Source organism: Protopterus annectens, chromosome 16.part0 (genome assembly GCF_019279795.1).
Source record: "Protopterus annectens isolate FY-2018-M chromosome 16.part0, PAN1.0, whole genome shotgun sequence".
NCBI classification, from domain to species: Eukaryota; Metazoa; Chordata; order Ceratodontiformes; family Protopteridae; genus Protopterus; species Protopterus annectens.
Window position 1 is genome coordinate 575,498,459 of NC_056750.1, and position 27,799 is coordinate 575,526,257.

General features: G+C 38.2%; 1 protein-coding gene across 2 annotated transcripts in view; it reads left to right on the forward strand.

Annotated features, from left to right (window-relative positions):
- The first annotated feature begins 3,576 nt into the window (after positions 1-3,576).
- COL5A1 (collagen type V alpha 1 chain) overlaps positions 3,577-27,799 on the forward strand; it is a 1,013,097-nt gene continuing 988,874 nt past the window's right edge. Inside the window, exon 1 of one of the 2 annotated variants that reach the window (XM_044058757.1) lies at positions 3,577-4,052. In XM_044058757.1, coding sequence (XP_043914692.1) covers positions 3,935-4,052 — 118 coding nt within the window. In that variant the 5' untranslated portion in view covers positions 3,577-3,934. The remainder of the gene's footprint in view (positions 4,053-27,799) is intronic. The other variant, XM_044058756.1, reaches the window with a different exon arrangement.

The window sequence follows — 27,799 nt, forward strand, 5'->3', positions numbered from 1 at the left end:
AAGGCACTGCAAAAATGTGAGAAAAAATCAGGGAAGTTTTTCAAAATCAGTGACAGCTGAAAGGTATATGCTTTTCTGTTTTTGCAGGAACCTCAGTTTGCTACATTACTTGTGCTCACTCAGTTCAGCTCTATAATCTTCCATCCATTCTAAGCTGCTCAGTCACTGTTTGACTCATCTTGCTGATTAATACTTTGCTGTCTTAAGACCCCACACGCTCATGCTATTGACTTTAAAGTTGAAGCTGCTGTTCACACCATTCACCAGCAATAATAATAAATAAATAAAGCTCTCTATCAGAGGTAATTCTGGTCTGCACCAGGACTGTTCCACCCCCTTTGGCCAATGAATACTGATGCATGTCTCTTATTGGCTGGATTTCCAGTGCAAGTTAATCATGAGAAAATGAAAATTGGAGCTTGGCAAGTAACAGCTTTCTTTCTGTTACTTAGTTACCAAGAACCAGTGGATTTATGTTTTCTACTCGAGATGATGTATTTGTGAAGGAAAAAAACAGGCAAGAAGATCTGGTACTTTGACTCTGGTTATGATGCAGTGATAAAGCTGCTTGACATTCTTGTAAAGCAAAAGAAAAAAAATCTAACACTCTGGCACAGAGACACTCACTGGGGCACAAAGATTGACAGCCAAGGCATGTCACCCAATGTGCCCAAGTGTGGCACTGCCACACTGCCATTGTTTTGGGGCATTTGGAAGAATCTTCTGTAGAAGCCTTTGTTTTGGTCCTGTTTTGGTATGGGTGGTATCCCCCCTAGTTATAGAAGCTGTTGTATGGGGGTAGCAGATATACTTAGTCCTTTATCATGGGTGGAATGCCTGTCATTTTACGCTTAAAAAAATGAATAAGTAAATAATAATTTGTAATCCTGAAATATTATCTACAGCATCTATTTATCCTTTGTGATAATTTCTTGGTTACCCTTCTTAATATTTTTAGTGTGGGAGGGCTAGGCATATGACAAGTCTATCTGGTTGGGGGGAAGCTCCATGTAATCATGGTTTATTCCCTGTGGATAAAGAGCCCTGGGTGCTTCACATTCCCCTTCAGGGTCTGCCTTGTCTTCTTATACTGCCCCCCTGGCTTAGTTATCTCTTTGTTGTCTTCAGTAGTAGGAGGTTGCACATTCTTCCCCCTTTCCACCATTTTTAATATATCACCAGTGGGGTTCACAAACAGCAACTCCTTATCCAAGGCAGCATTAAACACCTGCACTTGGGCATCATCTGGACAGGTTTGTTACCTTAGATAGACATGTCTTTGGAACACTAATCCCCATATCTGCTATACTGGAATACTGCAGCCACAGCATCATAACTACACCATACGGAGTATTTAACCATCTAATTAATTACCTGGGTGAGACTTGATAGTTTATCTCATGATTCCCACCAAACATCTCCACAATCTTCCTTTTTGTCCAGTCTAGGAGAACAGTCTGAAACTTGGTCACATGTATTTGACAATTAATAGCTATGAAGGATAGAGTGGTAGCTATGCATACTTTCTTCTATATTGGTCCAGCATTCTTCCTTGCTTATCATTAAGAAGAATATAAAGTATTGGGAGAAAGTGCCATTTTTTTCCGCTTTGCTGGATCCATAGTCAACACTCCTAGATTCCACCACAAGACTTCTTGGACTCCTGGACATAGAACCCTGTAGAACCTATCTATTATGCTTCTTATGAGCAGTGGGCTGGATGCTCAAATTTTTTGAAAAGCTCCTACAAGTTCATCTTCTAGTGTTCTCAAACTCGAGGAATTGCTAAGAGTTTAAGGTCATCCAATCCCTGTAAATCAAAATATCTTTTACGAGCACCTGATACCTCTCTGGCCTCCCTTTGGAAGTGCTCTTTCATCCTGCAAAGTGGACCTCCAAATGGCAATTATTCCATGGATGAAGAAGTCTTATTCTTCCCTCTCACACTCTGAGACATCAACATTCCTTTATGGAGAGGAATCTCTTTTTTCTTGTCAGAGGAAACAAGAAATAGCATTGATTGATCTTCATCTAGTTACAGGTTCTGCAGAAACAGAAGGAATCCCTGTTCAAAGGAGATCCATTTCTGGGAATTAGCTTGGAAGGGGTGGGGGGGGCATAAAAGGACTTTCCCACTGCCTGGGGCCCAGGTAACTGCAGGGAACTGTGTATGAGTGGCCTATGCTTGAGTTTCTGTGTCCCCTTTACTTGGGCTACCACCATGGAGGTCAGGAACTGAACTGACATTCACAGTCCTCCATGCTCTGCTGCTGGATATACACCCTGAATAAAATAGAGGAAACACCATCTGCCCCTTCTGAAATGATAAGCTGTATTTCAGCTGCTGCAGACTTCTGATGTGAAATATCTGGTCTGATTTCCATACAAGGTTTTTTTTTGGCAGGACATGATGTCCTCCAATGGGGCTTCAACATAGTTGTTGGATCCCTGATACTGAAGACCTAGGGCATGCAAAAGAAACTCACTGGCATTTTTATCCTTGAGCTAAGTAGAGATGTGGGATGCTTTCGTCTCATCACCTGTGTTCCCAGCTGCCATCTCTTTAGCATCTTTTCTAACTGCTTCCTTTGGTTGATGAGTGAAGTCAGGAACCATCTGGAAGATGTCACAGCGGTACATGTCTAAATAGTTTTGATTGGCAAGTACAGTAAATTACATTGTAAAGAATAAATGCATTATACATACACACACTATGTATGCATGTATATATATATATATAATATGTGTGTGTGCGTGTGTATATATATATATATATATATATATATATATACATGCATACATACACACATTTGTGTGTGTGTGTGTGTGTGTATCTATATATATATATATATATATATATATATATATATATATATATATATATATTTATATGTATATTTATGTGTGTGTCTATGTGTATACACACACACACACACACACTCACACACACACACACACACACACACACACACATATAAAATGCATATGTATGCAGTGTTTCGTGTGTGTGTCTGTGTATATACATATCTATCTATACTGTACGTATAATGCATATGTATGCAGCTTTTGAATCCCTCAGCTGTCACCTGCCTACTATGTGACCTTAAAAAGGTCACTTAAAGAGACATTGGGGGCAACTGGGAATCTCAGCACGCGTTCTGAGTGGTCTCCTAGACTGCAAGCGTAGTTACTACCTAGGAACCTAGAAACACGTACACACACGCAACTGTGAGTGTATATGTGCATAGAGCACGCGTGGAGTATACATACCTGTGTGTATGGAGTCGCTCGTGTGTCAGTATAATGGGAAAGGAAAGGTCATCATCTTACAAGTAATAGTACCTGTGATGATTAGGATTCTGCATACTTTCTATCCCAGAAGTGATGCATTCTTTCCATTTCAAGCTTCCCGCTGGCCTGCCTTTTTTAACACGCATTCAAGCGGTTTGAGAAAGGAAGATCAGTAAAACGATTCTTTTTCCTCCCACTATTCCAGTGAATACCACTTAAAAAAACTTTTTTATGTTATTCCCACCCAATGAAAGACTGTTGTTCGTTTACTGAACAGTGCCGATTTGCTAGCCTGCTGGCCGATTGACAATCTTTGCATCTGCCTCTCGAAACTTTTTCCTGCCAGAATCACTCAGCAAACCGTCAGAAAGGGGGCATCACTTGTGGTCCAAGCCTCAGAAGGAGCACATCGAGGAAGGAGGAGAGAAGAGGGGGACAGGGAGAGAGAAGAAGAACCGAGGCTTCCCCACTTAGTAACACAGGCACATCATCAGGCACACTGTCGCCAACTTCGGCCACCGGCTATGGCTACTTAACTTGGAATCGTGTCCTTTATTGTTTGCACTCTGTGGGGATAGTGCAAGACTCTTCATAAATAAAAAAAGAAAGCAACAAAAACACAGACACATTAATCAAAAGTGCAATGGACCCTGCAATGGACCCTGTGATCATGGATATCCACACACGGTGGAAAAAGAAAAGTTGGATATGGAGTGCTTTTGTGGTCCTTGTTCTCTTTCTATTACCGTCTAGCAGTGCAGGTAAGTTGTCCGCAGACTTGCATTATATCACTTATTTTGTACTTCTTAACTATGCTGGACAGACAGTAGGAAGGCTGAAACCTCTTACAAAATAACTTCACAGAAATCACCTCGTCTCTCTTCTTCGTGTACTGGAGTTTGCACTAAATGGGAAAACAGTTGTCATAACATTGCTAGGTGTCTGATCTAACCTGAGCAGACATTATTTTTGTCTGCGGCCCATTCGGGAACTTTTTATTTTGTTGATATTACAAATTAAAGTGCTAGGACACCATACTCCAATTTATTTTTAATATTTTATTTATTTTCTGGTGAGCTCGCTGCTGCAAGGCATTATCGTTTTGATCTTTTTACACTGCTCCTTGGTCTTCAACTCCCAGAGAGTTCAAAGCAATGTAACTCCAACCACATCTGTCTGCAAACTTTTTTTCTCCAGTAATGCCAAGTAAGCGCTCGCCACCTAATGTATTGTATGAAAAGTACAGTTAAATCTATTCAAGAAGGACTGGTAACTGAGATGGTTAAGTAATACTCCGGTATTTTATGATTAAATAAAAGTAAGTTTTAGCACTTGTACTTTCTCGAGTTGGTATTTTTCCCATTACATGTCCGACAGAGTTAACACCTTGTCCACATTTCCTGACGTTTATGTGGGCACTGTCAAGACATGATGGCAGTGAGGGTTTTCACTTTCCTTATAGTTTTCAAAGTTTTAAGTTATATATAAAGAATGTTACTGTTGGGAGAAAATTACATTTTTTATTATTATTTTCATTTTTTTACTTTTACTTGCGCTTATTTAATATGCAAACATACTTGTCTTCAGTGTTTGGTATTGCTAACAGCCTTACAAACTTTATGATAAAACCTCAAAGAATTGCACTTACATTTGGACAATAAATAAATAACATGAATCACACATTTTAAACTTCCCTCTTAAACTGAAATGGGAATTCACGCTGTCGAACTACCCAGATGATGAATTACATTATACATAGTCTTCAGCTGGATAACGTCTGGGGGAAGAAATGTTTTAGCTGGTTCAAGTCTGCCACAGCCCAACCCACAGACGGTGCCAGCTTGTTTGTGTGTTACCAGGACAGATGTCTTGTGGGAAGCTAGGCTGCTGTCAGGCATCCTTTCTTAAATCAAATACAGCTGCAGCAAGAAGTATATGAAGTCGTATGGCATGGCTTTGAAAACAAGTATTATTTCAGTGAACTACAACGAAGTGTTTGACTTCCCTAAATTAGGAGTGACTGTATAAAAGAAATGCAGGGCATGTGTCTTCCACTGTAGGTAACTGTAGGTGACATTTGCAATACAGAATGCAAATGTGAATAAAGAGGTGGTATGAAGTACGGGAGAAATAATTACAATGCTCTTTATTTAACTCGTTTTCAGCTTTTTATTTCACTCTCTTCCATGTAATACATTTTCTTCTAGCATTCTAATGGTTACAGCTTAATAAGAGAGTAAAATGGCCTATTTTAATGTATTGCATTTTTAGAATAATAGTAAGTATGCACTATTAGATTATAGAATGGAAGGTAGATAGAACAAGTTTTATGTTTTAATGCATGAAAAGATCAACCACAAAGAGACAGGGAGGCAGACAGTGAGACAAGGAAAACAGCTGTTAAAAATCAGAGGAAAAGTTTGGCATTCACAATCTAAAGTGTTTTTTTAGCTGATGAATCCAACTTACTGAAAGTAAAGCACAGTGGAGTAAATAGCCATAATAATGGCAATAAGTTCATATACATGTTCATGCGGTACACATTCATATCCCTCAACTATCACAGAACATTGCTTATCCCCTTTGCTAAACATTACAGCTGGAATTTGCTTCTTCTCCTTTCTCCGTTTCCTTTCCTGCTACACATGATCCTACTGACTCCTAAACAAAGGGTGTGGCACACAACTTGTAGGTGGCATAAAATTAGTTACAAGCATAATTCAGGTTACTGTACATATTACAACAGTACTGTTTTGGGGGCAAACTGTGGTTCTACCGTACTTTAAAGTCCCCATGCAGTTTCCAAGCTAAAGCTTAGCTGGACAGATGCAGAACAGCTATTGAAGCTGGGAGTATGCAAACAAAATATTAGGGATGGTTTCCCTGGAAAATTTCTTCTATTAAGTTATAAAAATGTTTCATATTAGTACTTAAGTGTTAATAGAACAACTATTTTTAGTATATTTTTATAAGGAAGTAGAACCAACTAAAACAGACTTACTGAAGGAAAAAAAAAACAGATGTGCCGTGACACACCCTTGTCACAATTTAGTCATCATGGCTTGTAATGCAGCTTGATTAGCTAATGCAATTATTTCCTCTTTTGTTTGGTGAGGTGGCAGTAGGAGGGAAAGATGGGGAATGAGGGAGGGGATGGGTGGAAACTGCAAAAGCCTATCAAATTGTGTTACAGTGACTAATGAGTCTTTGTATTGGATACATCTGGTCTCCGTGGAAACCATTAAAGTACATGTATTGCAGTTTAAAAATATTTCCTCTTGATGACCAAATAATTAGAGTCAAGCTATCTTTAAGCTTACACAGATGTGGAGACTTAGAATAAAACAAGATAAATGTCTATGCTCAACACCTTATTTCATGTTTTGCACAAAATGACACCATAACCCAATAAATATTGGTTGCTTCATTTGAAGGTACAGCTTCTGCCATTTCTAAATATTGGGCAATCAATGTGGTATGTGCGCTCGATGTTTCCTTACAGCTACTTTTTATGTAGTTTTAAGTCAGAAGCAGTATAGAACATTCTGGCAGCTCCCATGCCTTGTTCATTTGGTGTAATACAAGACTGCTTTTTCCTTGCAAATCCTCCTCTGAACTGCTTTACTATTGCTTTGATGTCAGTTTTTTGCCAGTTAAACAAGAGACACTAACATCTTTGTAACTGTTATTGCCTGCTAAAACATAAAATAGTATTAAGGATGTGAATTTCTGTAAATGTACACATGAAAATAATATAATTGAAAATATGGGCTAGTGTAGGTATTTGGCTTGTTCCACATAGGAGGAATGCTACTTTTATGGTTTTATGAGTCTCCTTAGATATACATCATTAGCTCCAAAAAGCAGATTAATGCTTATGTGTCCATGACCATGATGAAACACAGAATAAAAATCTGCTCTTTGTAAGGCAACAAATATCAGAAAAAGACAATGACAGACAATATCCCTTCCCAGCTTTCCTCATTTATTTATTTGTGTCTGTTACCATAGTATAGTGATGATCCCCATGGAACTTTTTCAGACAGAGACCAGGAACACTGTCTTATTATGTGACTTAGTCCAAGTCACTTCAAAAACAGCTGTGTTTTGTTAAACCATTAATGCAAGCTCAATTCCTTGGACAGCCAGATGGAAAAATGCTGACATGACATCTTCAAACCATATGCCCAAACTTTGACCATGGGAAGTAGGTCCAGAAAAGCTCTTAGTCAAAATGGAATGCACGTCAAGGAAAGACTTCATACCTTCATACAATTATTCTGGCTTACAGTAGATGTGAATTCGAATTTTATATTTTACTAGATGACTTTCAGAATGTATCAAACTAATTGTGAAAAAAACTATAACACAGTGAAAGTTTAACATGAAGAGCATTGTTTGAGATGCCTTTGTTTACTCATACTGTGTAGAGAAATGCAGATCATTAAATAAAAATACTCATCAGTGAATGAAGTGTCTTTTAACAGGAGTAGATGTAGTCTGTGTAACTTGATAGTCTATAATGGTGGAACAATGTTCTTCAATTTACCAATGATCTGTATGAAGGAATGAGTTCTTCCCAAATGGGAGTGGTGGGTTTAAGGGGTATAGTACATTCTTATTAATTCATTCATTCATTTAAAACAAATATGGCTAATTGAAAGTGGCAGTACAGCATTTTCATTAATTTGGTTCATAGTAAGGTATACTGAAATTACATACTTCAGTATTCTGTGCAAGTGCTTGTAGAGAATGCAAGTATATCAGCACCCAGATGTTATATGAGCAGTGGATATCTTTGGCAAGTACATGGTGATGTGCATATGCATACTTACACAGTGATCAGACAGCAATCTACCCTGTCAAGGTCTTTGTTTAGGAAAGAAAATACATCATGCACAGCAAGTACTGAGTGACCTTTACCTTGGTGTTAATGTGATTTACTGTGGGAGTTTATTAACTGGGCAGTAAAATCAGTGGGAGGGAGGGGAAGCAGTAGAAGAGAAAATAATTGAATGTGACATCTATTAGGTAAAACATATATGAACTAATCTGAATTTTAATGATGTTACTACATAGAGAGCATTCCTTCTGATGAAGCAGTAACAGTTTTATGAAAGGAATCAGTAAAGATTGAGTAGAAAGGTGAAGGGGTAGCAAGAGAAAGGGAAAAGGGAGAGGATATAAAGATGCAGAAAGCAACTAAAATTAGACAAGTATCAGAGAAACACACCTGTCTCTGTAACATCAGACTTTGAAGATGATGTCTATATTTTTCAGTTTGACTTTGTTTGAGTTAGTGATGTAACATCACACAGCATTTTGATGTGTACTCTTGAAGTAATTAGAAAGTGTATGCAGTAAGTTTTATGGATGCACACACACACACACACCCAGACGCAAATACACACACACAGACACACACAGAAACACGCACACGCACGCACGCACACACGCACACACACACACACACACACACACACACACACACACACACACACACACACACACACACACACACGCACACACACGCACACTCACGCACACACACACACACACACACACACACACACCCCGCTGTCTGCAGACATACATGCAAGCGTGTGTACCTATATAAATAATTATATATTTGCATATATTTGGAAATAATCAGATATTTAACAGCTGACACCAAATAAATGAAAACACTAAGTACTAGTAAAATGAGCAATAAGAATACATTTCCTTAAAAAAATGATTACTGACATCATACAAAGTGACTACTCTGACAAATCTGACAGCAATTCATCAGATATGCATCATACTATGTTAAACATTGCAGGTATAGTACAATGTTGTCCATGCAATAAACTATTTTAATTTAGATATATCTATGAATACCTGTACACATACTGCAATATGCATGTCTTAAGTAAGACAGTGAAGCAAGTAAAACATTTATGATCTTGTAGAACTGATGGATGCGATTTTTGCAAACTTTTGCTTTCAAATCAAAGTATAGCAGAATTCAAAACTGATTTTTGAAGGTGGGTGTTCTCCCTGTCTAATATGTACTAGTTTGATTAATATAGATGACTACACATTTTTGCACTTTGGGAAAATATATATTCAATCAATATGCATTGCAAAGCCTTGTAGCATGCCCATTGATCAAACAGCATCCTAGATGAAATTTTGCATATATCCATGTAGCTATGGTGATGGTGGTAGTCCATAACCTCACTATCAAGGCTAATTCCTAATAGTTTAATTCAAAAAATTGTATTGGAATACTACACTTTGCTCATGTATACTGTGCTAACAATTTTGCTCTGATTAAATTTTGGATCCTAAAACACTGAAAGAAACTAGAGGGGCAGTCAATCAATGTAGTGTTTATAAACGAAACACTGTATCACAGAGCTAGAAATTCCTGTAATAAAGTCACGTTTTCCTTTAAAACATAACTCAGGTAGATGTAAAAGGTTCTATGGCACCTATCCAAAAGAGTAGGAGAAGTTCCTCAATGCCTTTGCAAAATTTCCCCCAGTAGTATAAATAACCACCTTGGGTCTCCCCTTATTTCCAGATAACAATTCTTTGAAACAAAATGGTTTGCAATGATAAATATGCCCTTGCATTGATTTTGGTCTGTAGTTACTAAATGTTAGGTCTTCAGGTTTCCAATATAGTAAGACGGAATTCGGAGTCAGTAGCCAGAAATTAAAAAAAATCTATTCTGCACCCATTTGCACAGCACAATGGTGTATGAGTACTGTTATGTACATAGATATAAAACATAAGAATGTTTGTTTTGTCATGGATGTCAACTCATACTGTGTACCCCAAGAACCCAAGATTTCCTTGTAAACTTCTTAACTTTACAAAACTTTTTTTCAGCTTTCCCGTCCATTTAAAGGGAATTTTCTGTTATTTTTTCTGAAGAGATTCCATAATATACATTAACTTGTCTGGTAGATATCTTGTTCATATTATACTGAGCTGACTCACTATTTCTAATCATTAAGTGTCAATGAAAAGTACTCTTCATGAAGGTTCATTACATAATCAGTGCAGTTTAATGTGCAAATAATACACATTTTTTTCCTTAATTCTTCAAAGATGATCCAGTATCAGGGCTTGTTGGCAAGTTCTTCTGCTTTCTTCCACATAGCCATAGACCAGCTGAGTGGTTTCAACAAGCCCCACTTAAAGTATGTCTCATCTCAGACTTAGTCCCTATTAGTGATCTGGCAGTATATGCATTGCCTCACCTGACTTGCTAAGAACTATTATAACATACCACTTTTTCATTAATGATATATTCACTTTAAAGTCTCTAGCATGTTGTATTCCTCTATCACATTTACATACTACATAGCTGTTTTATTGCTTCATTTCATTGAAGGTGCCATTGTTGTTTGATGGTTGTAGAATACATTTGTTTCTGTGGCATAACTGCTTTTTGTCCTATTGCATCCCTTTTATCTCTCTGTTAAATTATTTTTCACTTGCTTGATTAACCCCACTAAAAACAGATGTTTAGATTATATGTTAAATGCATATACTATGTCCTGTTAGATAAGACCATCTTTTCCTCACCCCTTCTAAAACACTGTTTCTTTATATGTCAAAATGACTGAGTCCAGTACTTAAAGGTTAGCATACACTGCTCTTTTCTACATTTCATTGTCAAGGGTGTACTAATGTGTATTCCTAGTGCAAGCAAGTGCAATTATTATGTTATATTCTGTTGTATTATGCTACCTACAGAGTCACTATTTAAACCTTTTACACATATATCATATATTTGCAGTGAAGTACACATAAACATAGCTGGATGTTTGAGCATGTTGGTATTAAATGATACTACTGGAATGTATGAAATGCAACTGAAGAAAGAAAGACTGCACAAAATATCTATGAATGACTAATCCTGCCTCTTCATGCACTCATTCTGCCATATTTGATAATGTACATTGTCACAAAATATGTTGTGAGGCCAAGTAAATCCCCCACCATTCCTTACACCCTTTCTGTTATCACTATACTTTATAATTTGTGATGCAGTTATTCCCAATGAATCCTCCTACCATTCCTTACACCCTTCCTGTTATTATTATACTTTGTAATTTGTGATGCAGTTATTCCCAATGAATCCCCCTACCATGCCTTACACCCTTCCTGTTATCATTATACTTTATAATTTGTGATGCAGTTATTCCCAATGAATCCCCCTACCATTCCTTACACCCTTCCTGTTATCATTATACTTTATAATTTGTGATGCAGTTATTCCCAATGAATCCCCCTACCATTCCTTACACCCTTCCTGTTATCACTATACTTTATAATTTGTGATGCAGTTATTCCCAATGAATCCCCCTACCATTCCTTACACCCTTCCTGTTATCATTATACTTTATAATTTGTGATGCGGTTATTCCGAATGAATCTCCCTACCATGCCTTACACCCTTCCTGTTATCATTATACTTTATAATTTGTGATGCAGTTATTCCCAATGAATCCCCCTACCATTCCTTACACCCTTCCTGTTATTATTATACTTTATAATTTGTGATGCAGTTATTCCCAATGAATCCCCCTACCATTCCTTACACCCTTCCTGTTATCATTATACTTTATAATTTGTGATGCAGTTATTCCCAATGAATCCCCCTACCATGCCTTACACCCTTCCTGTTATCATTATACTTTATAATTTGTGATGCAGTTATTCCCAATGAATCCCCCTACCATTCCTTACACCCTTCCTGTTATCATTATACTTTATAATTTGTGATGCAGTTATTCCCAATGAATCCCCCTACCATTCCTTACACCCTTCCTGTATAGTTTTCATTATTTATTTATTTTGTGAACTACAATTGTGTCACAGGTCCTTTTATGTGTATATTGGGTTATACTCTACTATCTAATTAGATAATGAAGGTGAAAAGATCAGTATCTTTAACAGAGATGATGATGATGATGATGATGATGAAACTAAGCAAAAGCTGAAACAACAAAGAATCATGACTTTTCAACCCTCCAAGAAACAGCATCATATATACGAGTAAAGATTGAGTTACTTGCAACAGATGCTTCCAAGTCAAAAATAGCATTTTTTTTAAATGTTGACTTTCACAGAAGTGGCATCATTGTAACACCTTCCAAAAATGATAAATTATCACCATGGTGATATATCACATTGACTGTACTGTATTATATTTTACTGTACATTAATATATTGCATATAATTTTACCATATTATAACAGCCCATACTTCATTCTACTGGCATATATATATATGTGACATAAAAAAGTTGCAGAGATCAGAAATTCAGGAATAAAACTACCCTAGAGATTTAGCAAAATTATATATAATAGAATTAAAAGAGTGACTTTGCGGGAATAAAGTCACATTTGCACACTGATCTAGTAAGAAAATGTTGAGGACATAGAGGAACTATATTGGTATTTGCAAAGGAAATAATAGTACTGAATGTATGTAAACTAAAACACAATACTTTTCACCAGGCTGTCCATAGCAGAGAAAGTAAAAAGTGCTTTGTAAAACACATTATTAGCTACCTGCATAGAAAAAAGACAGCAGAAAATATAATTAATGCAGGCAGGAGGAATAAGTGGGTCAGGAATTAATATCAACTGCCATGTGCATAAAGGAATTTAATGAGTAAGAATACTGCAATTTAAAAAGCAGGCAAACTAGAAGACTGGCTTGTTTATACAATTAGAAAGTTGCATAATCAAAACTCTTAAGACATAAAATAAGGAGATTTCAGGTTAAGAAATTTTAGGATCATTCTTTTTAAAGAGAGACAGAGAAGCCTAATCCATCAGAGGAATTTAAGAATGCTTGAATCAAACAGAAAGTAACTTGAGTAAACTGTAAAATTATTAGCACTGCCATATACAGATGTTGTGTTGAGAGTCCTAATTTATTGAATTTCTATATTTGTAATGTGAAATATAACTCTTGACCCAAAAATGTGGAGTGGCATTATACTGTCTCCTGAAAAAATTACATGCCTGCTCCAAGATATTTGGATAATTTTGACTATATTTGTACAGTGTGTAACAGATCCAGACCTACTGCATAACATTTATGGTTTATGTTGCAGAATGTTACTATGTTATATTGTACGAATTACAAGATGTGATCAGTAACTGAGTTGAGTGAATATCTCATTAAATAGCTTTGGTAGCTAATGTAGTATAAAAACTTTGAAAAATAAAAAGAAACAAAAGAATTACAGCAATATGTCCAGTGGTTGACTGTAAGAAACATTGCTTTTTAAGAGTTATATAGATGACCTAGTACATTCAGTTTCTAATGGCATTTAAATATATTGAATATATAAAACTGCTTTGGAATTTAATGATGATGATGATTCATAAAAACACAATAAGAAATCTTACAAAATAAATATTACCAACAGTCAGTAATTAATGGACACAATTAAATATCACAAATGCTGCCAGTATGATTTCTTAAAATTAATACGTAAAACACTGTCAACAACTGAAGCATTGTTCTAATTCAATGAATAACATGATGCTAAAAGGCAATCATGGAGAAGTTCATTCATTTTTTTTTCTTTCACTCTTTTTCTGATACCTGTTTTATTGCAGTCGGGATAACAGGGAAGCTGGAATAAGTTGTTTGTTTAATATAATTACAGCAAATGGGGATATAGTAAGGAGGTTGATAATTTCACATTGTTTCATGTATCAAATGTATAATAATTTCAATACAATCTAACCAGTTTATGATACAAGTTTCCTCTACATGACATGATTATATAGCTATATTCTGAGTTAGATTCATGAGCAGCATAATATATTATAACTGTATAATACTTACATGAAAGAAATAAGAAATAAGAATTAAAACATCTGCAAAAAAGTACTTGTAAAGGTTGGACTTCTGTATCAGTAAAATGCATGCTGTTTGTGCTTTGCGTTTATCAAGCTTTGGAAGAAGCACGTGTCTTATTTATTTAAAGAGATCATGAACATAAATGTGCTATTCTGATTTTTAGTCATCTTTTGCTAAAAATAATTATAATTTGATAGACTGTACTTTTTTTCTTAAGAAACGTTCAGCACTGGCAAAAAGGTTATATTAGAGCATGCATTCCTGGTAATCTTCTATAAATTCACCAGTTAGAAAATATAAGTAGAGAATGCTCTGTTGTATCACTCTGAGTTTAAAAAGGGAGTTTGATGAACCTAAGGTTATGATGCTATGTATAATAATATACTGCTTTTAGTGGCACATTTATTGAAATTTTTCTGTCTTATGTCTCCTACAGTATGTTCACTGTACTTCAGTTTATAAATAAATCACAGTTTAACAACTGACAACCTGAGTAAAACTGTTATTGAATTTGTGTCATGAATTGAATACACATGAGTAGACATTACTAGAGATAAAGAAACATGATACAAAGGTTACCATGACTGTGTTGCCTAGTGCTTTTTGTTGTTGGTAAGCTAGTGAACAGACGTGAAATAGTGTATATATGTATATGTTTAAAATATTTTGGAATAGTTTCATGATGCAGTAGAGGAAATACTGGCTAGGTATGATAAGTTTTGTATGTTAGGGAGATTAATTTTAGGATGTTTTATTTGCTGATGAACTGGCTGTGGGGAGTGTAAACTCTAATTTAGTTTCATTCCTATTTTTTTCAATGGACTTCAGTTATGTAGGCTTGTGCATTTTTGCTAAGTACTTATTTTTACATGTAAAGAATATAGGAAGTTCCCTAGTGTCCTGGTCAAATTTACCATAGTCAGTATAAATATCACATCATGTCTCCCTTGAGAAGAGGAGACTGGCTTAATGGGAGTAAATCAGTCAATAAGGCACAAATAAGTCATTGAATTTAACTCACATTGATAAATTTAAGTTTTTTAAGTGTGAAATAGCTTGAGTTATACAGACTGGTTATGTCATTATAATGGTTGATGATGCTCACAAAATCATGAAAAATATTTGTTGAAGAACATAGGATAAAGATTTTAATCGCACCCCAAAATCAGCACACACTATTAGGATGAATACAAGTTTACATAGGGCAGAACATCAATGGATTTAACAAATTCATCCTAATGAAAAAGGAAATGAAATAGTTAACAATTAGTCAGGTTCTTTTCTTGGATGGCATTTGGTATGCATTAGCAAAAAGAGTTACGCAGATTTGAATAGAATAAACTTGCATCACAGCTGTGAAAAGATACAGTGATGATGCATATCATTCAGGAAGTAGCACCTAAGAGGACAGATTATTAATAGTCAAAGTTGTATATGCCGGGTATTATATGAAATATTTTTATATGAACATATCAAAATGTGTTGCATAGATTAGTCACCTTGATTCTCGGTTGTGTAAAATGAGTATGAGGACATATCTTGGACTGCTTGTCTTTATTCTCAGAAGATCAAATCATCCTTGATCTTTTTCTTTGGTGTGGTAAATGCATTTAGAAGAATAAAGTCATATGGATAGAAAAGAACTTCACTGTGGCTCATCCTAAACAGAAAAGAATGCATGACAGTAAGCTAGAAAAAGTAAAGAAAAAAGAAAATATACACACTAAAATGAGTTAAATTATAGATCAGATGTCTGTTAAAATCTCATTAATTTATACTACTCCATTTATGAAATGCTACAGCTCAGGTTTGCTTATTCTGATCGGCATATTGTCAATGGCAAACAAGAAAGCGCCTATGTTAGGCTAGGCACCAAAAATGAAGAGTACAGAAGGAGAGAACATCAATGGATTTAACTCAGATCATCTGTCACTGAAACCCTAGATATTTATTTAGAAAAGATATATGAGGCAAGGAGAAAGAATGATAATGTCCTCTTAAGATATACCAGGTAGATCACAGATTAAAAATACAACATTAAGACGATGTCATGATAAGAGGCAGAAAAGATAAAAGTACCAATAAAGACACATTTCCACTTTCTTCAAGGACGATGGTGACCTCCTCAGAAGTTCTCATGCATTATCACTATATCTAATGCATATATAACCTCACACAAACCTAGTTATGATATACCCAGCATTTTCCATAGCCTTGTTTAGTTCCAGTCATACAAATGTTTGTCATTTTGACCCCTGTGAAGAATGACAATATTGACCCAGAATCTGGGTTTCTGATCATCGCTGCTTTATGTAACAAACTCTCCCAGTTTCATAAGGACATGGTTTTCACAGATGAAGTAAGAAAGATAATGGTCTTTGCCCATTTTTTACATGCGCATGCATAATGAAGACCCACTCACTCACTGAGCACAGTCAGAAAGGGAATGTGGTTGACTTCTACTAACATCTGTGACACTGCCAGCCCAGCTGTCTGGAATTTTGTAAATAATTCTATGTCACTTGTGATTACTGATATGATTTATACAGAACTGTATGATGTACTGAGCTTCAAGAATGTAACCACAACATACCTTGCTGGAACATCGAAGATTAACTTACAAAACTTCAAGAAAATAAGTTGAAATTAAGTGCTTTACGATGTGCTATAAAAAGAAGTTATGTCTTACCATAACTTTCCATTTGTGTTGTAGCTCTTTATTCATTACTGATAGGACTTCGGTTCCATCCTCGGAACCAACATGGCCGTTTCCAAGCTCGCGCCAGCCAAAAACTCTCAGCTAAGACCTACCCATAATGCTCCACTCATAGTTACTCCAGATTGAGTTTGCCCACCCCTATATAATAGAAATAGTAAGAGAAAAACAGTAGGAGGCTCTGTCTGAGCAAATACCCTAACCAGGAGTTCGTAAAGTCCACCAGGACTCCAGGCAGGGGGAAGGAGGGTGGGAAGTAATGAATGAATAAAGATCTACAACACAGATGGAACGTTATGGTAAGACAGAACTTCTTTATCTGATGATGTAAATATTTATTCATTCCTTACTGATAGGACTGAGTCCCCAGCTACTTGAGTCCTGGGTGGCCCTAAGGAAGGATATTCCTGAGCACCATAGAACCAAAAGATGCTCGTCCCCTGGAGGCCAAATCCAATTTGAAATGAGAGATAAAGGTATGAGGTCTTGTCCAAGTGGCTACTGTGCAGGTATCATCCGTAGAGGCTCTGGAATGAAAAGCTACAGAAGTAACCATTGATCTAGTAGAATGAGCCTTTATTATGGATTGTAAGGATAGCTTATTCTGTTGGTAGATAAAGGTAATGACTTTTCTGAGCCAGGAGGATAGAGTCACTTTGGAGACAGGTTTACCCAATCTGGGTCCTGCAAAGACCAAAAACAGTTGATCCCTTTTCCTGAAAGATTTAGTCCTGTCCAAATAACAATGAAACTGCCAATGCACATCAAGGGTGTGCAAAAGGTACTCCCTCCGTTTGAATGCTGAGGGAAGAAAACCGGCAGGTCAATAGATTGGTTAATGGAAAATCCAGAAATGACCTTGGGCAAGAAAGAAGGGTCAGTACAAAGGGACACTCTATCCATGTGGAAGTTCAAGTAAGGTCTCTTGGCACTCAAGGCCTGCAACTCAGATACTGTTCCTGCTGATGTAAGTGCTACTAGAAGTAGAGTCTTCCATGACAAAAAATTTGTATCACAAGAATCAAAAGACTCGAAAGGAGGGCCTGTTAGTGATTGAAGTACTAAGGTCAAGTCCCAGGGATCTACAGGGGCTTGACAGAAGGTTTAATGTGTAATACTCCTTTCAAAAAAGTCTTGCACAGGAGGTGCGACATAACAGAAGAATTATTAAATCCATTATGAAAAATTGTGATAGCTGCTAAATGTACAGTGATTGTCGATGCTGAGGCTCCTGCATATAGAAGAGTCATCAGGTGTTGTAGGATCTTTTGAATAGGCATAGAAAAAGGATATAAGTTCTGATCTTTGGCCCAAATAGAGAACGTAGTCCATTTACTAGAATAAATTTTCCTGGTGGAAGGTTTGTGTGAAGCCAGAAGAATTTCACGGATGGGAGATGAGATATCAGGCAGCCTGGCAATCATTGGAAGTGGCGAAAGTAAGCTGTAAGCTTGAGGCTGTGGAGATTGGGGTGAATCAGTCCCTGAGGATGAGATAGCAGACCTTGGGAATGATCTAAGATCCACGGGCTGTGAATCAGATGAGGCCATAGGAATGGGAACCAGACCTGATGGGGCCAATAAGAGGCAATGAGGATCACTTTGCTTCTCAACCTGTGAGCTTTCTGGAGGAATTTTGGGATGAGGGGAAATGGGGGAATTGCATACAGTAGACCCAGGGGCCAAGTGTGCATTAGAGCATCCCTCGGGGATTCCCCCTCAGGGGGGATTAGGGCAAAGTAGCTTCTGCATTTGTTGTTTAAGGGGGAAGCAAACAGATCGCAGCAAGGCTTGCCCCAGTGGCAGAAAATCCGATCCGCTATTGCAGGACTGAGGAACCACTCGTGAGGCATCAGGATGTTCCTGCTCAGATTGTCCGCAATAAGGTTGGAACTCTCAGGAATGTGCATTTCTATAAGAAAGCGGTTGGAAGCTATCACCCAGTGCCAAATCCTCATGGCTTCCTGACACACGGGGTAAGACCTGGTTCTGCCTTGCTTGTTGATATACCAGACTGATGTGTTGTCTGAATGAATTGCAATGGTCCCAGAAGGGAGGGATGTATGGAACACTTGCAATGCTAAGAGAACTGCCCTCACCTCCAGGACATTTATGTGCAAACTGGCCTCCATGGGGGACCAGGTGCCTTGGACTGCCATTCCCTGGAACCCCCCCCCCCACCCTAACAGGGAAGCATCCATGGTCACCGTGGCCATGGGCTGGGGGAGACAAAGAGTTCGACAACAAAGAGTCGATTCTGACTTCATCCACCATAGCATTTCTTGCTTGCAAAGGTTTGTAAGACGTATCATGTGGTCGAGTGGGTGAGTTAAGATCAACCATTGTGAAGAAAGGAGCCACTGTAGTATTCTCATGTGCAACCTCACCAGTGGTACTAGAGTAATGGTAGCTGCCATGGAGCCTAAGAGTTGCAGTACAAGACATACTGATACCAAGGTCTGTGGAAGAAGGGCTTGGATCTGGTGTCTTATTTTCGAAAGCCTGTGAGGAGGGAGGGAAGCTTGACAGGATGTGTCGAAAACTGCTCCAATGAATTCCAGTGTTTTTGTTGGGGACAGTTAAGATTTGTCCTTGTTGACTGTAATCCCCAAGTGGAGAGCAAGGCCTTGAGTGTAAGAGAAGCTGCGGATTAGAAGATTGCTGGTCAGGGCGGTAAGGAGCCAATCTTCTAGATACAGAAACAACTGGAATGCTTGTAGTCGAAGATGAGCTACTACAACTGCCATACATTTGGTGAACACTTGGGGGGCTGTCTAGAGACTGAATGGCAGTGCCCTAAACTGGCAGTGATTGGCTCCCAGCCAGAAGCGGAGAAATCTCTGGGAGTGGTTATCCACCTTTATGTGGTAATAGGCATCCTGGAGGTCTACAGAGCACATCCAGTTGTCCCTCCCTAGAAAGGAGAGAATGGACTGTACTGTGACCATCCAGAACTTTTGAGGTTTGATAAAATTAGTTCAATAGGCTGAGATCCAAGATTGGCCTCCAGTCTTCTGTCTTTTTTGGCATTAAAAAGAACCTCGAGTAAAACCCGGATCCTCTCTGTTCTGGTGGGGCTGGTTGGATGACTCTTTTTTATTAGCAGCTTTTCTATATCTAAATCTGATACCTCCCTCTGACTGGGTGGCACATCTGGGATTCGTTTGACAGGACTGGGAGTTAAATTGAATGGTATCTGGTAGCCTCTGTATATTATTCTCTGCACCCAAACATTGGTAGTAATAAGTTGCCATGCTGGTAGGTGCAGAGAAAAATGATCGCCAACTGCTTCCAGAGGAAAGCAATCGGGCTGCTGCTCAGGAATGCTGATAGGGTCGGCCGGAGAAGGAAACTCTAGTGCCCTGGTTATGCGGACCCCCTCTACCCCGAAAAGGGCGTCTTCCAGATGAGTTGCCCCCTCTGCCCCAGAGGGATTCTCACCATGAGTGTCATGAAAAGATCCTTGGGATTTCTTGAACCACAATTTTCCTCCCCTCCGGTTCCTGGAGTAAGACCTCTGAGTGGGTGGAAAAACATATACTCAAAGCAGATAAGGTCTTTCTGTCTTTTTCACTTCGTGCTAGTGTGTCTCATACTTTGTGACCAAAAAGTGCAGATTCGTCGATAAGTGCGTTGACGAAGGAAGATTTAAAGGGGTCTGCGAAATTACAGAATGCATCCAAGCATGGCGTCTTATGACAATGCCTGATGCAGCAGCTCAAGCTGCCCCCTTGGTGGTGTGAGATATCAAATGCATTGAGGAGTTCGAGATAGATTCAAGGTTGGCTAGCTGTGAGGCAACAGTGTGACACACCTCATCAGGCAGTACCACCATCAAAGAGGAAGACATTTCAGAGATTAGGTCTCTTTGGAGGCGAGTGAAGTGTGCCAGAAAGTTCAGCGACCAAATGGCAAAGGTCGCTGAAACATAGGGCCACTTCCCTAGTCTGTCCATGGCCCGAGACTCCCTGTTTGGAGGATGGACAGTGGAACTATCTTCTGCCAGATCCCTCTTGGTGGCTGCTGCCATGACCATGGAATCAACCGTCAACTGCTTGGACCAGTTGGACTGGTCTTCAGGGGTGGACAGAATTTTGTCCGGCCTCCAGGGGACAGGTTCTACATTGTCTGGGGCCTTCCAGGCACGCTGCATGATTAGCTTAATAAGCTCATCCACAGGTGTGGTCACCCAGGAAGTAGATGGCTGGGCACGGAAGGCCTGCAAGAACACGGTTTCCTCAAAAAAAGGGTTAGAGGACTTCCAGTCTCCCCGCTGCTTGAGGATTTCGAGAATGTCTCCAAATGAGATGTCGTCTGGGGGAGACCGTGGGGACCCTTCCCCCTCATCGTAATCAGTGTCCTCAGTGATAGATTCCTCAGGGGAATCAAGGTACTTCCTCTTGCACCATTTTTTCTGGGGTGGCTCCCCAGTGGGATCTTCTGAGGAGGACTCCAGAGAAAGGGTTCCCTTCAAAGGGAGGTCTTACGGCTCCCATGCCTGGGATCCCAAAGTAGGCGGTTGTGACAGCTGCATGCTAGAGAGGGGTTCTGGTGACGATGTCATTGATGCTGACTGTGAGGCTGTGGAGGCAAGAACCCTCTCCATCACCTGGAAAGCAGGCCTGCCCAAGGAGGGATGGGAGCCCGGAACCGAGAAGGACAACCTCAGAACCGGGGTCATACCCCACCCTGAGGAGTCCACCTCCAAGTGAGGAGCTTCAAAAGGACTGGAAGCTGTCGGAGCTGTGGACATAGATGGTGCCAGCGAAAAAATAGGCGCCGGACTAGGTACCAAGGTGCCAACAGTTCAAACACTGCTCCAAGAGTGCACCAGCTCCACCAGAGCTGATGCAGCAAGGGTGATCAGTGCCAACAGGGAAAAATCTGCAGTTGGGGCCGAGACAGTATGCACAGGGGTGGACATCAGTACCAAAATCTCCGGGGCCTGGGTAGAGGCTGGAGGAGGATAAACAGGAGAATATGCTGTGAAGGATTCTGAGCCAAAGGGTACGGAAGGTCTAGCTGGAGTGGACAATCCCTTAGCTGCCAGAAGCTGGTCCACAACTAGCACTTTATCTAGTTCAGAAAGACTCCTGGTGGATCAAAAGGAGGCTGCTGAAGGAGAATCCAGTCTTTCAAGAAAGGGAGTGCTTTCATGATCTGCCCAGATCGCTTCTTCAGACTGTTACAAAATGACACAACTGCAGTACATTACATATAAAAAAAAAATGATCATTAACAAATTAAAAGCAATTAGTATATCTTGTTAAACTAAGGGCATGTCAATATAGTATGAATAAAACACAAGTGTTTAAAAAGCTTTCAATGCTTCAATGCCCATGCTTTGAGGAAGGGTTTGAGGGACACTGCATCATTAATGCCTGGGTGTTTATCTGCATTCAATTTAATTATCCATTTTTGTTCTAGTTCTTCTGTCCTATTAATCAAATCTCCCCCTCTTGGTCCTTCATTAATAACTTCTAACACAAAAAAAATTAAAAACATGATGTATACCTTCCTTCTCAATATGTCTGGCAAGGGCATTGGTTTCTTTAACAGCTACAATATCTCTCATATGTTCTACACACATTCTTTCAACATCCTATTTGTTTTCCTATATAATAAATTTTACATATCTGACAAAAACTAAAATATACAATGTTTTTAGTTCTACAATCTGCATAGAAACTTGCATCTATTTTAATTTTTTTTCTCAGGATGAACAAAGGTAATACATGAAAAAATATATCTGCAGGCTGTGCATCTCCTGTATGGATATGTCCCTTTTCTCTGTGAAAGGATTTCATGTCTAGTACAAGATGGTTTATAGCATAGCTGCCCTTTTAAGGATTTCTTATTAATAAAAAAAAATGTGGTATAGGTTCTATTACTCCATCTAATTCTTTTATTGCAGTTAGGATATTCCAGTTCTTCTTAAAAATGCTACAAAATACATTTATATCACTAGTAAAAGAAACAGGAAAACACAGTTTAACTTCATTATCATTTCTACCCCCTAACTGTTGATCTAATACATGTTCAGAGAAGTAGGGTTGGCCTTTTGTACTTCTTTCACTTAGTGCATGATTTGCACTAGCATCCACATCTGATTTAGAATAGCCTCAGCTAAGAAAATCATCTTTCAACATTTCAGTTGTTTGCATAAGGTCATTATCAAAATTATGCAATCTCATATTCCTTAGCATCTGTCCATTAAGGACATTTCTACTCACATGCCTGAGATGCATGCTATTTTTATGTAATAGACAGTTCTTTCTTGTTGGTTTTCTGTATAAACATGTCCCTATACTATTCATCTCTGATTTTTTAACCATAACGTCCACAAATTCAATATTATTGTAAGAATATTTATAGGTAAACTTTAAAAACATACAAAACAATCACAAAAATTCAACATACCCCCCCTTTGAGACCTATTGTCTCTAGTAAGGGTTGGGCTACTGAATCACTGTCTATTTTTATCTAAAAGAATTTGCATCCTGTCTTAAACACATGTGATTCGGTCCTAAAGGGCACTAGAACTTTTTTACAAAAGTTATATGTACAGACAGCTAACTTACACCAACAGTTTATGCTAGTTACATTAGATATTTCTTCTCTTTTTACAGTTATCCACAACCAATGGGGCATAGAGTATATTAGAGAACTTTTAACAATTAAGCAATCATTTTCTAATGATAAAATTTAGTTAATATGTGGATTATTGGAGATAGTTTTAAAAAATAATGTTTTTAATTTTTGTGATTATTATTTACAGAAGATTGGCGTAGCTATGGGCACTGCTTGTGCCAATAGCTACGCCAATCTGGCATTAGTGCAATGGGAGAATACTTTCCTAATACAAGGGCATGAACATAGTAAGATGTGATATGGTATACATGTTTTGTTGATGACCTTTTTATTTTATGGGGGAAAACAGAAAAGGAACTGGTTGAATTTATCGATTATTTACATACAACAACTATGTTTTTAAAGTTTACCTATAAATATTCATACAGTAATCTTGAATTTTTAGACGTTATAGTTAAAAAATCAGAGATGAATAGTATAGGGACATGTTTATACAGAAAACTAACAATAAAAAACTGTCTATTACACAAAAATAGCATGTATCCCAGGCTTGAGAGTAGAAATGTCCTTAAGGGACAGATGCTAAGGAATATGAGATTACATCATTTTGATAATGACCTTATGCAAACAACTAAAATGTTGAAAGATGATTTTCTTAGCTGAGGCTATTCTAAATCAGATGTGGATGCTAGTGCAAATCATGCACTAAGTGAAAGAAGTACAAAAGGCCAACCCTACTTCTCTGAACATGTATTAGATCAACAGTTAGGGGGTAGAAATGATAATGAAGTTAAACTGCGTTTTCCTATTTCTTTTACTAGTGATATAAATGTATTGTGTAGCATTTTTAAGAAGATCTGGAATATCCTAACTGCAATAAAAGAATTAGATGGAGTAATAGACCCTATACCACATTTTCTTTTATTAATAAGAAATCCCTAAAAAGGCAGCTATGCTATAAACCATCTTGTACTATACATGAAATCCTTTCACAGAGAATAGGGACATATACATGTAGGAGATGCACAGCCTGTAGATATATTTTTTCATGTACTACCTTTGTTCATCCTGAGAAAAAAATTTTAAACAGATGCGAGTTTCTATGCAGATTGTAGAACTAAAAACATTGTATATTTTAGTTTTTGTCAGATATGTAAAGTTTATTATATAGGTAAAACAAATAGGATGTTGAAAAAATGTGTATTAGAACATATGAGAGATATTGTAGCTGTTAAAGAAACAAATGCCCTTGCCAAACATGTCGAGAAGGAAGGTATACATCATGTTTTTAAATTTTTTGTGTTAGAAGTTGTGACGACCGTGCCCTGGCCCAGCAATCAAGGAGCCTCAATCCTCACCACTAACACTAGGGAGGTCGTCTCCTAGAAGAGAGGAAAGGATAAATAATACACAAAGTAAAGTACAATTTCCCTTAAGTGTACACAGGGATCACAGTCAGCCTGGGGCTGGTTGCTCCCTTGTTCACCAGATCCCCAATAGGACTCCCCACTTGCACAGCTATAGGGTCCAGATCTCAGCCTAGCTGGGCAAGCTAAAACCTCCAGTACCCTCTTTGTCCAACCAGTACTTCATGTCCCTGCCAAGTAGCTGACACACCACACACACACTTTGAGATAAGTATTTATACAACTTCACAGACACTCCTGACACAGATTCTCCAGCTGTGCCCCTTTACCCAGACCATACGATACTAATCCCTGCCACCATCCAGCTAATAATATCAGCTACTAAAAGGCCCTTAAAAGGGTGTCCAATTATTACTGTGCAATATTATTATCCAATGGTAATGTGACTATTCAGTCTAGGCTTATTGGAAGGGCTTAGACAGTAAACTCTATAAATACATAATGTACTCTAAAGCATAATTTATCTCTACATAAATCAGCCACAGGTAGAAGGTTTTAAAAATATTTAATAATAAATAATTACACCACAAGACAATACTACTACACCGCAGAGATATCCAAGAGTTGAGATCACACAGAAACTTAAAATAATACAGTAGGACAGGTCTGATTTCAAAGAAAAATACCTAATTAATCTTTACTAGATTTAACTATTCCTTCTAGAAATCACAGTGCTAAAACTTACATGTGAGCATAGGCAGAGTGCTGAGTTAGATATCCAAGATCAAAATGCTCTCCTAGTCTCTTGTGAGAAATAGTATTTAAACATTACTAACAAACATGTCTCTAAGGCCCTCCCAAATTACATCATTTTTGACACTTAAGTTTTCCCAGTATTCATATTGCATCATGTTAATACTTGGTCTGAGTTCTCAGGCCACAAACTGCATTATTTAGCAACCTAACACCTGCTCAGAAATTTACAACAATACAAGGCATTTCACATGTATATTCTAACAGAAACCAGGACAGTAAAGCACCATCCATATGTAAATTCTGGTCATAAACTTTAGCCATAAAACAATGCGCATGAAACCTTCATCCAGACGCACTGGAGCCAAATTCTAACATGAAAGGGTCACAACATGCTTCACTGGGCCAGTAGAGTGCAATGTTGTCACATATTTTGCAGTTCCACATTTCACAGTGTTCTTTTACACTCAAGAAAACATGCCTGTATTTTACATTTATTTACAAACGCCAGAATTATATATCAAATTCTATTTGACTAGGCTGGCAGCCTTCGCCCATCTCTCCCCAATCGTCACAGAAGTTATTAATGAAGGACCAAGAGGGGGAGATTTGATTAATATGACAGAAGAACTAGAACAAAAATGGATACTTAAACTGAATGCAGACAAACCCCCAGGCATTAATGATGCAGTGTCCCTCAAACCTTTCTTCAAAGCACGGGCTTTGAAGCATTGAAAGCTTTTTATACACTTGTGTTTTATTCATACTATACTGACATGCCCTTAGTTTGACAAGATATACTAATTGCTTTTAATGTGTTAATGATCAATGTTTTTTTGTATATAATGTACTGCAGTTGTGTCATTTTGTAACAGTCCGAAGAACCGATCTGAGCAGATCGTGGAAGCGCTCACTTTTGTTATTTTATTTATCAAAGTGTTATACTCTTGTTTTGGAACTCTGCAACTTCTTTCTTTCTGATATTTATGCTGGTGTTGTTGCTTGAGTTTACTCCATACTCTCTCTATTTTTGTTGTTCACTTTCAAGAAAGGGGCTAAACCGATGCGCCAAAAAAGGGTCATATGTTGCAGAGTATCTGGTTCTTGGGAGATATTCGACTTTAGGCACTAAGGTCATGGTCTGTGGAGCCTGGGATGGTGCAGAAGCAAGCATGGCCGTGAAAGCCAGTGTCAGAACCAAGGACGGCACCGAAGCTGGTGGTGCCGAGGCTGGAACTGAAACATGAGTCAACATCAGAGATGGCACCGAGGTAGAAGACAAAGGGCCTGGTGCCAAACAGGTCTGCGCTGAGGGCACCAAAGAAGCATGGAGCTGACTCGGTTCCATAACTGATGGAGATGCAGGAACCGAGTAACTTCGTTTTTCCTTGTGTTTCTTGGTCTTAGGAGGTGATGAGACCTCCGACCCAGATAGAGCCTCCGAAAGAGGTGATTTGATTAAACCCTTCAGAATTGGTTTGTTTTTGCCCTCTGCTTGAGTGTGATTGCTAAAACTAGAACAGATGTCACAATCAGCATTTTCATGGTCCACGCCCAAACAGTAAATGCATCGAGTGTGGCCATCCGAGTTGGGCACCTTACACCCACACTTGTCACACTGTTTAAACCCCAACTTAACTTTGACATAGTACAGGCAACAAAGGGCTATTCTAAAGGAAAAAACAACAACAAGTGAAAGAAAGCAGAGAATACCAACAATGGTATTTAAAAATACCACAAGTGGTAAAGAAGGGCCTACCAAAGGCAGGAGAGAGGGACAGTACCAATGATGGAAGAGATATAATTGCCAAAGGTAGAGGGTAGGAAATAGAAGCAGGTTATAGGCAATGGTAAGACAATGCTAAACTGACTAAAAATCAACAAAGTTTGAAGAGAAACTACACAAAAAATCACAAATTTTCACTTAGCTTTGAGAGAGATGGCAAGGCACGTCTGGCGAGGAATGCGTCAAACGAGATCTGGTGTAACTATGAGAGGGGCATTATGGCTAGGTCTTAGCTGAGAGTTTTTGGCTGGTGCAAGCTTGGAAACGGCCATGTCAGTCCTGAGGATGGAACCAAAGTTTTATCAGTAAGGAATGAATAAAGATTTACAACATCAGATAAGTTAGCTTCAATGCAGCAAGCAGACACAATGTCTACAGCTAGAAGGTTTTTTTTATTGTCTGAAAAGAAAAG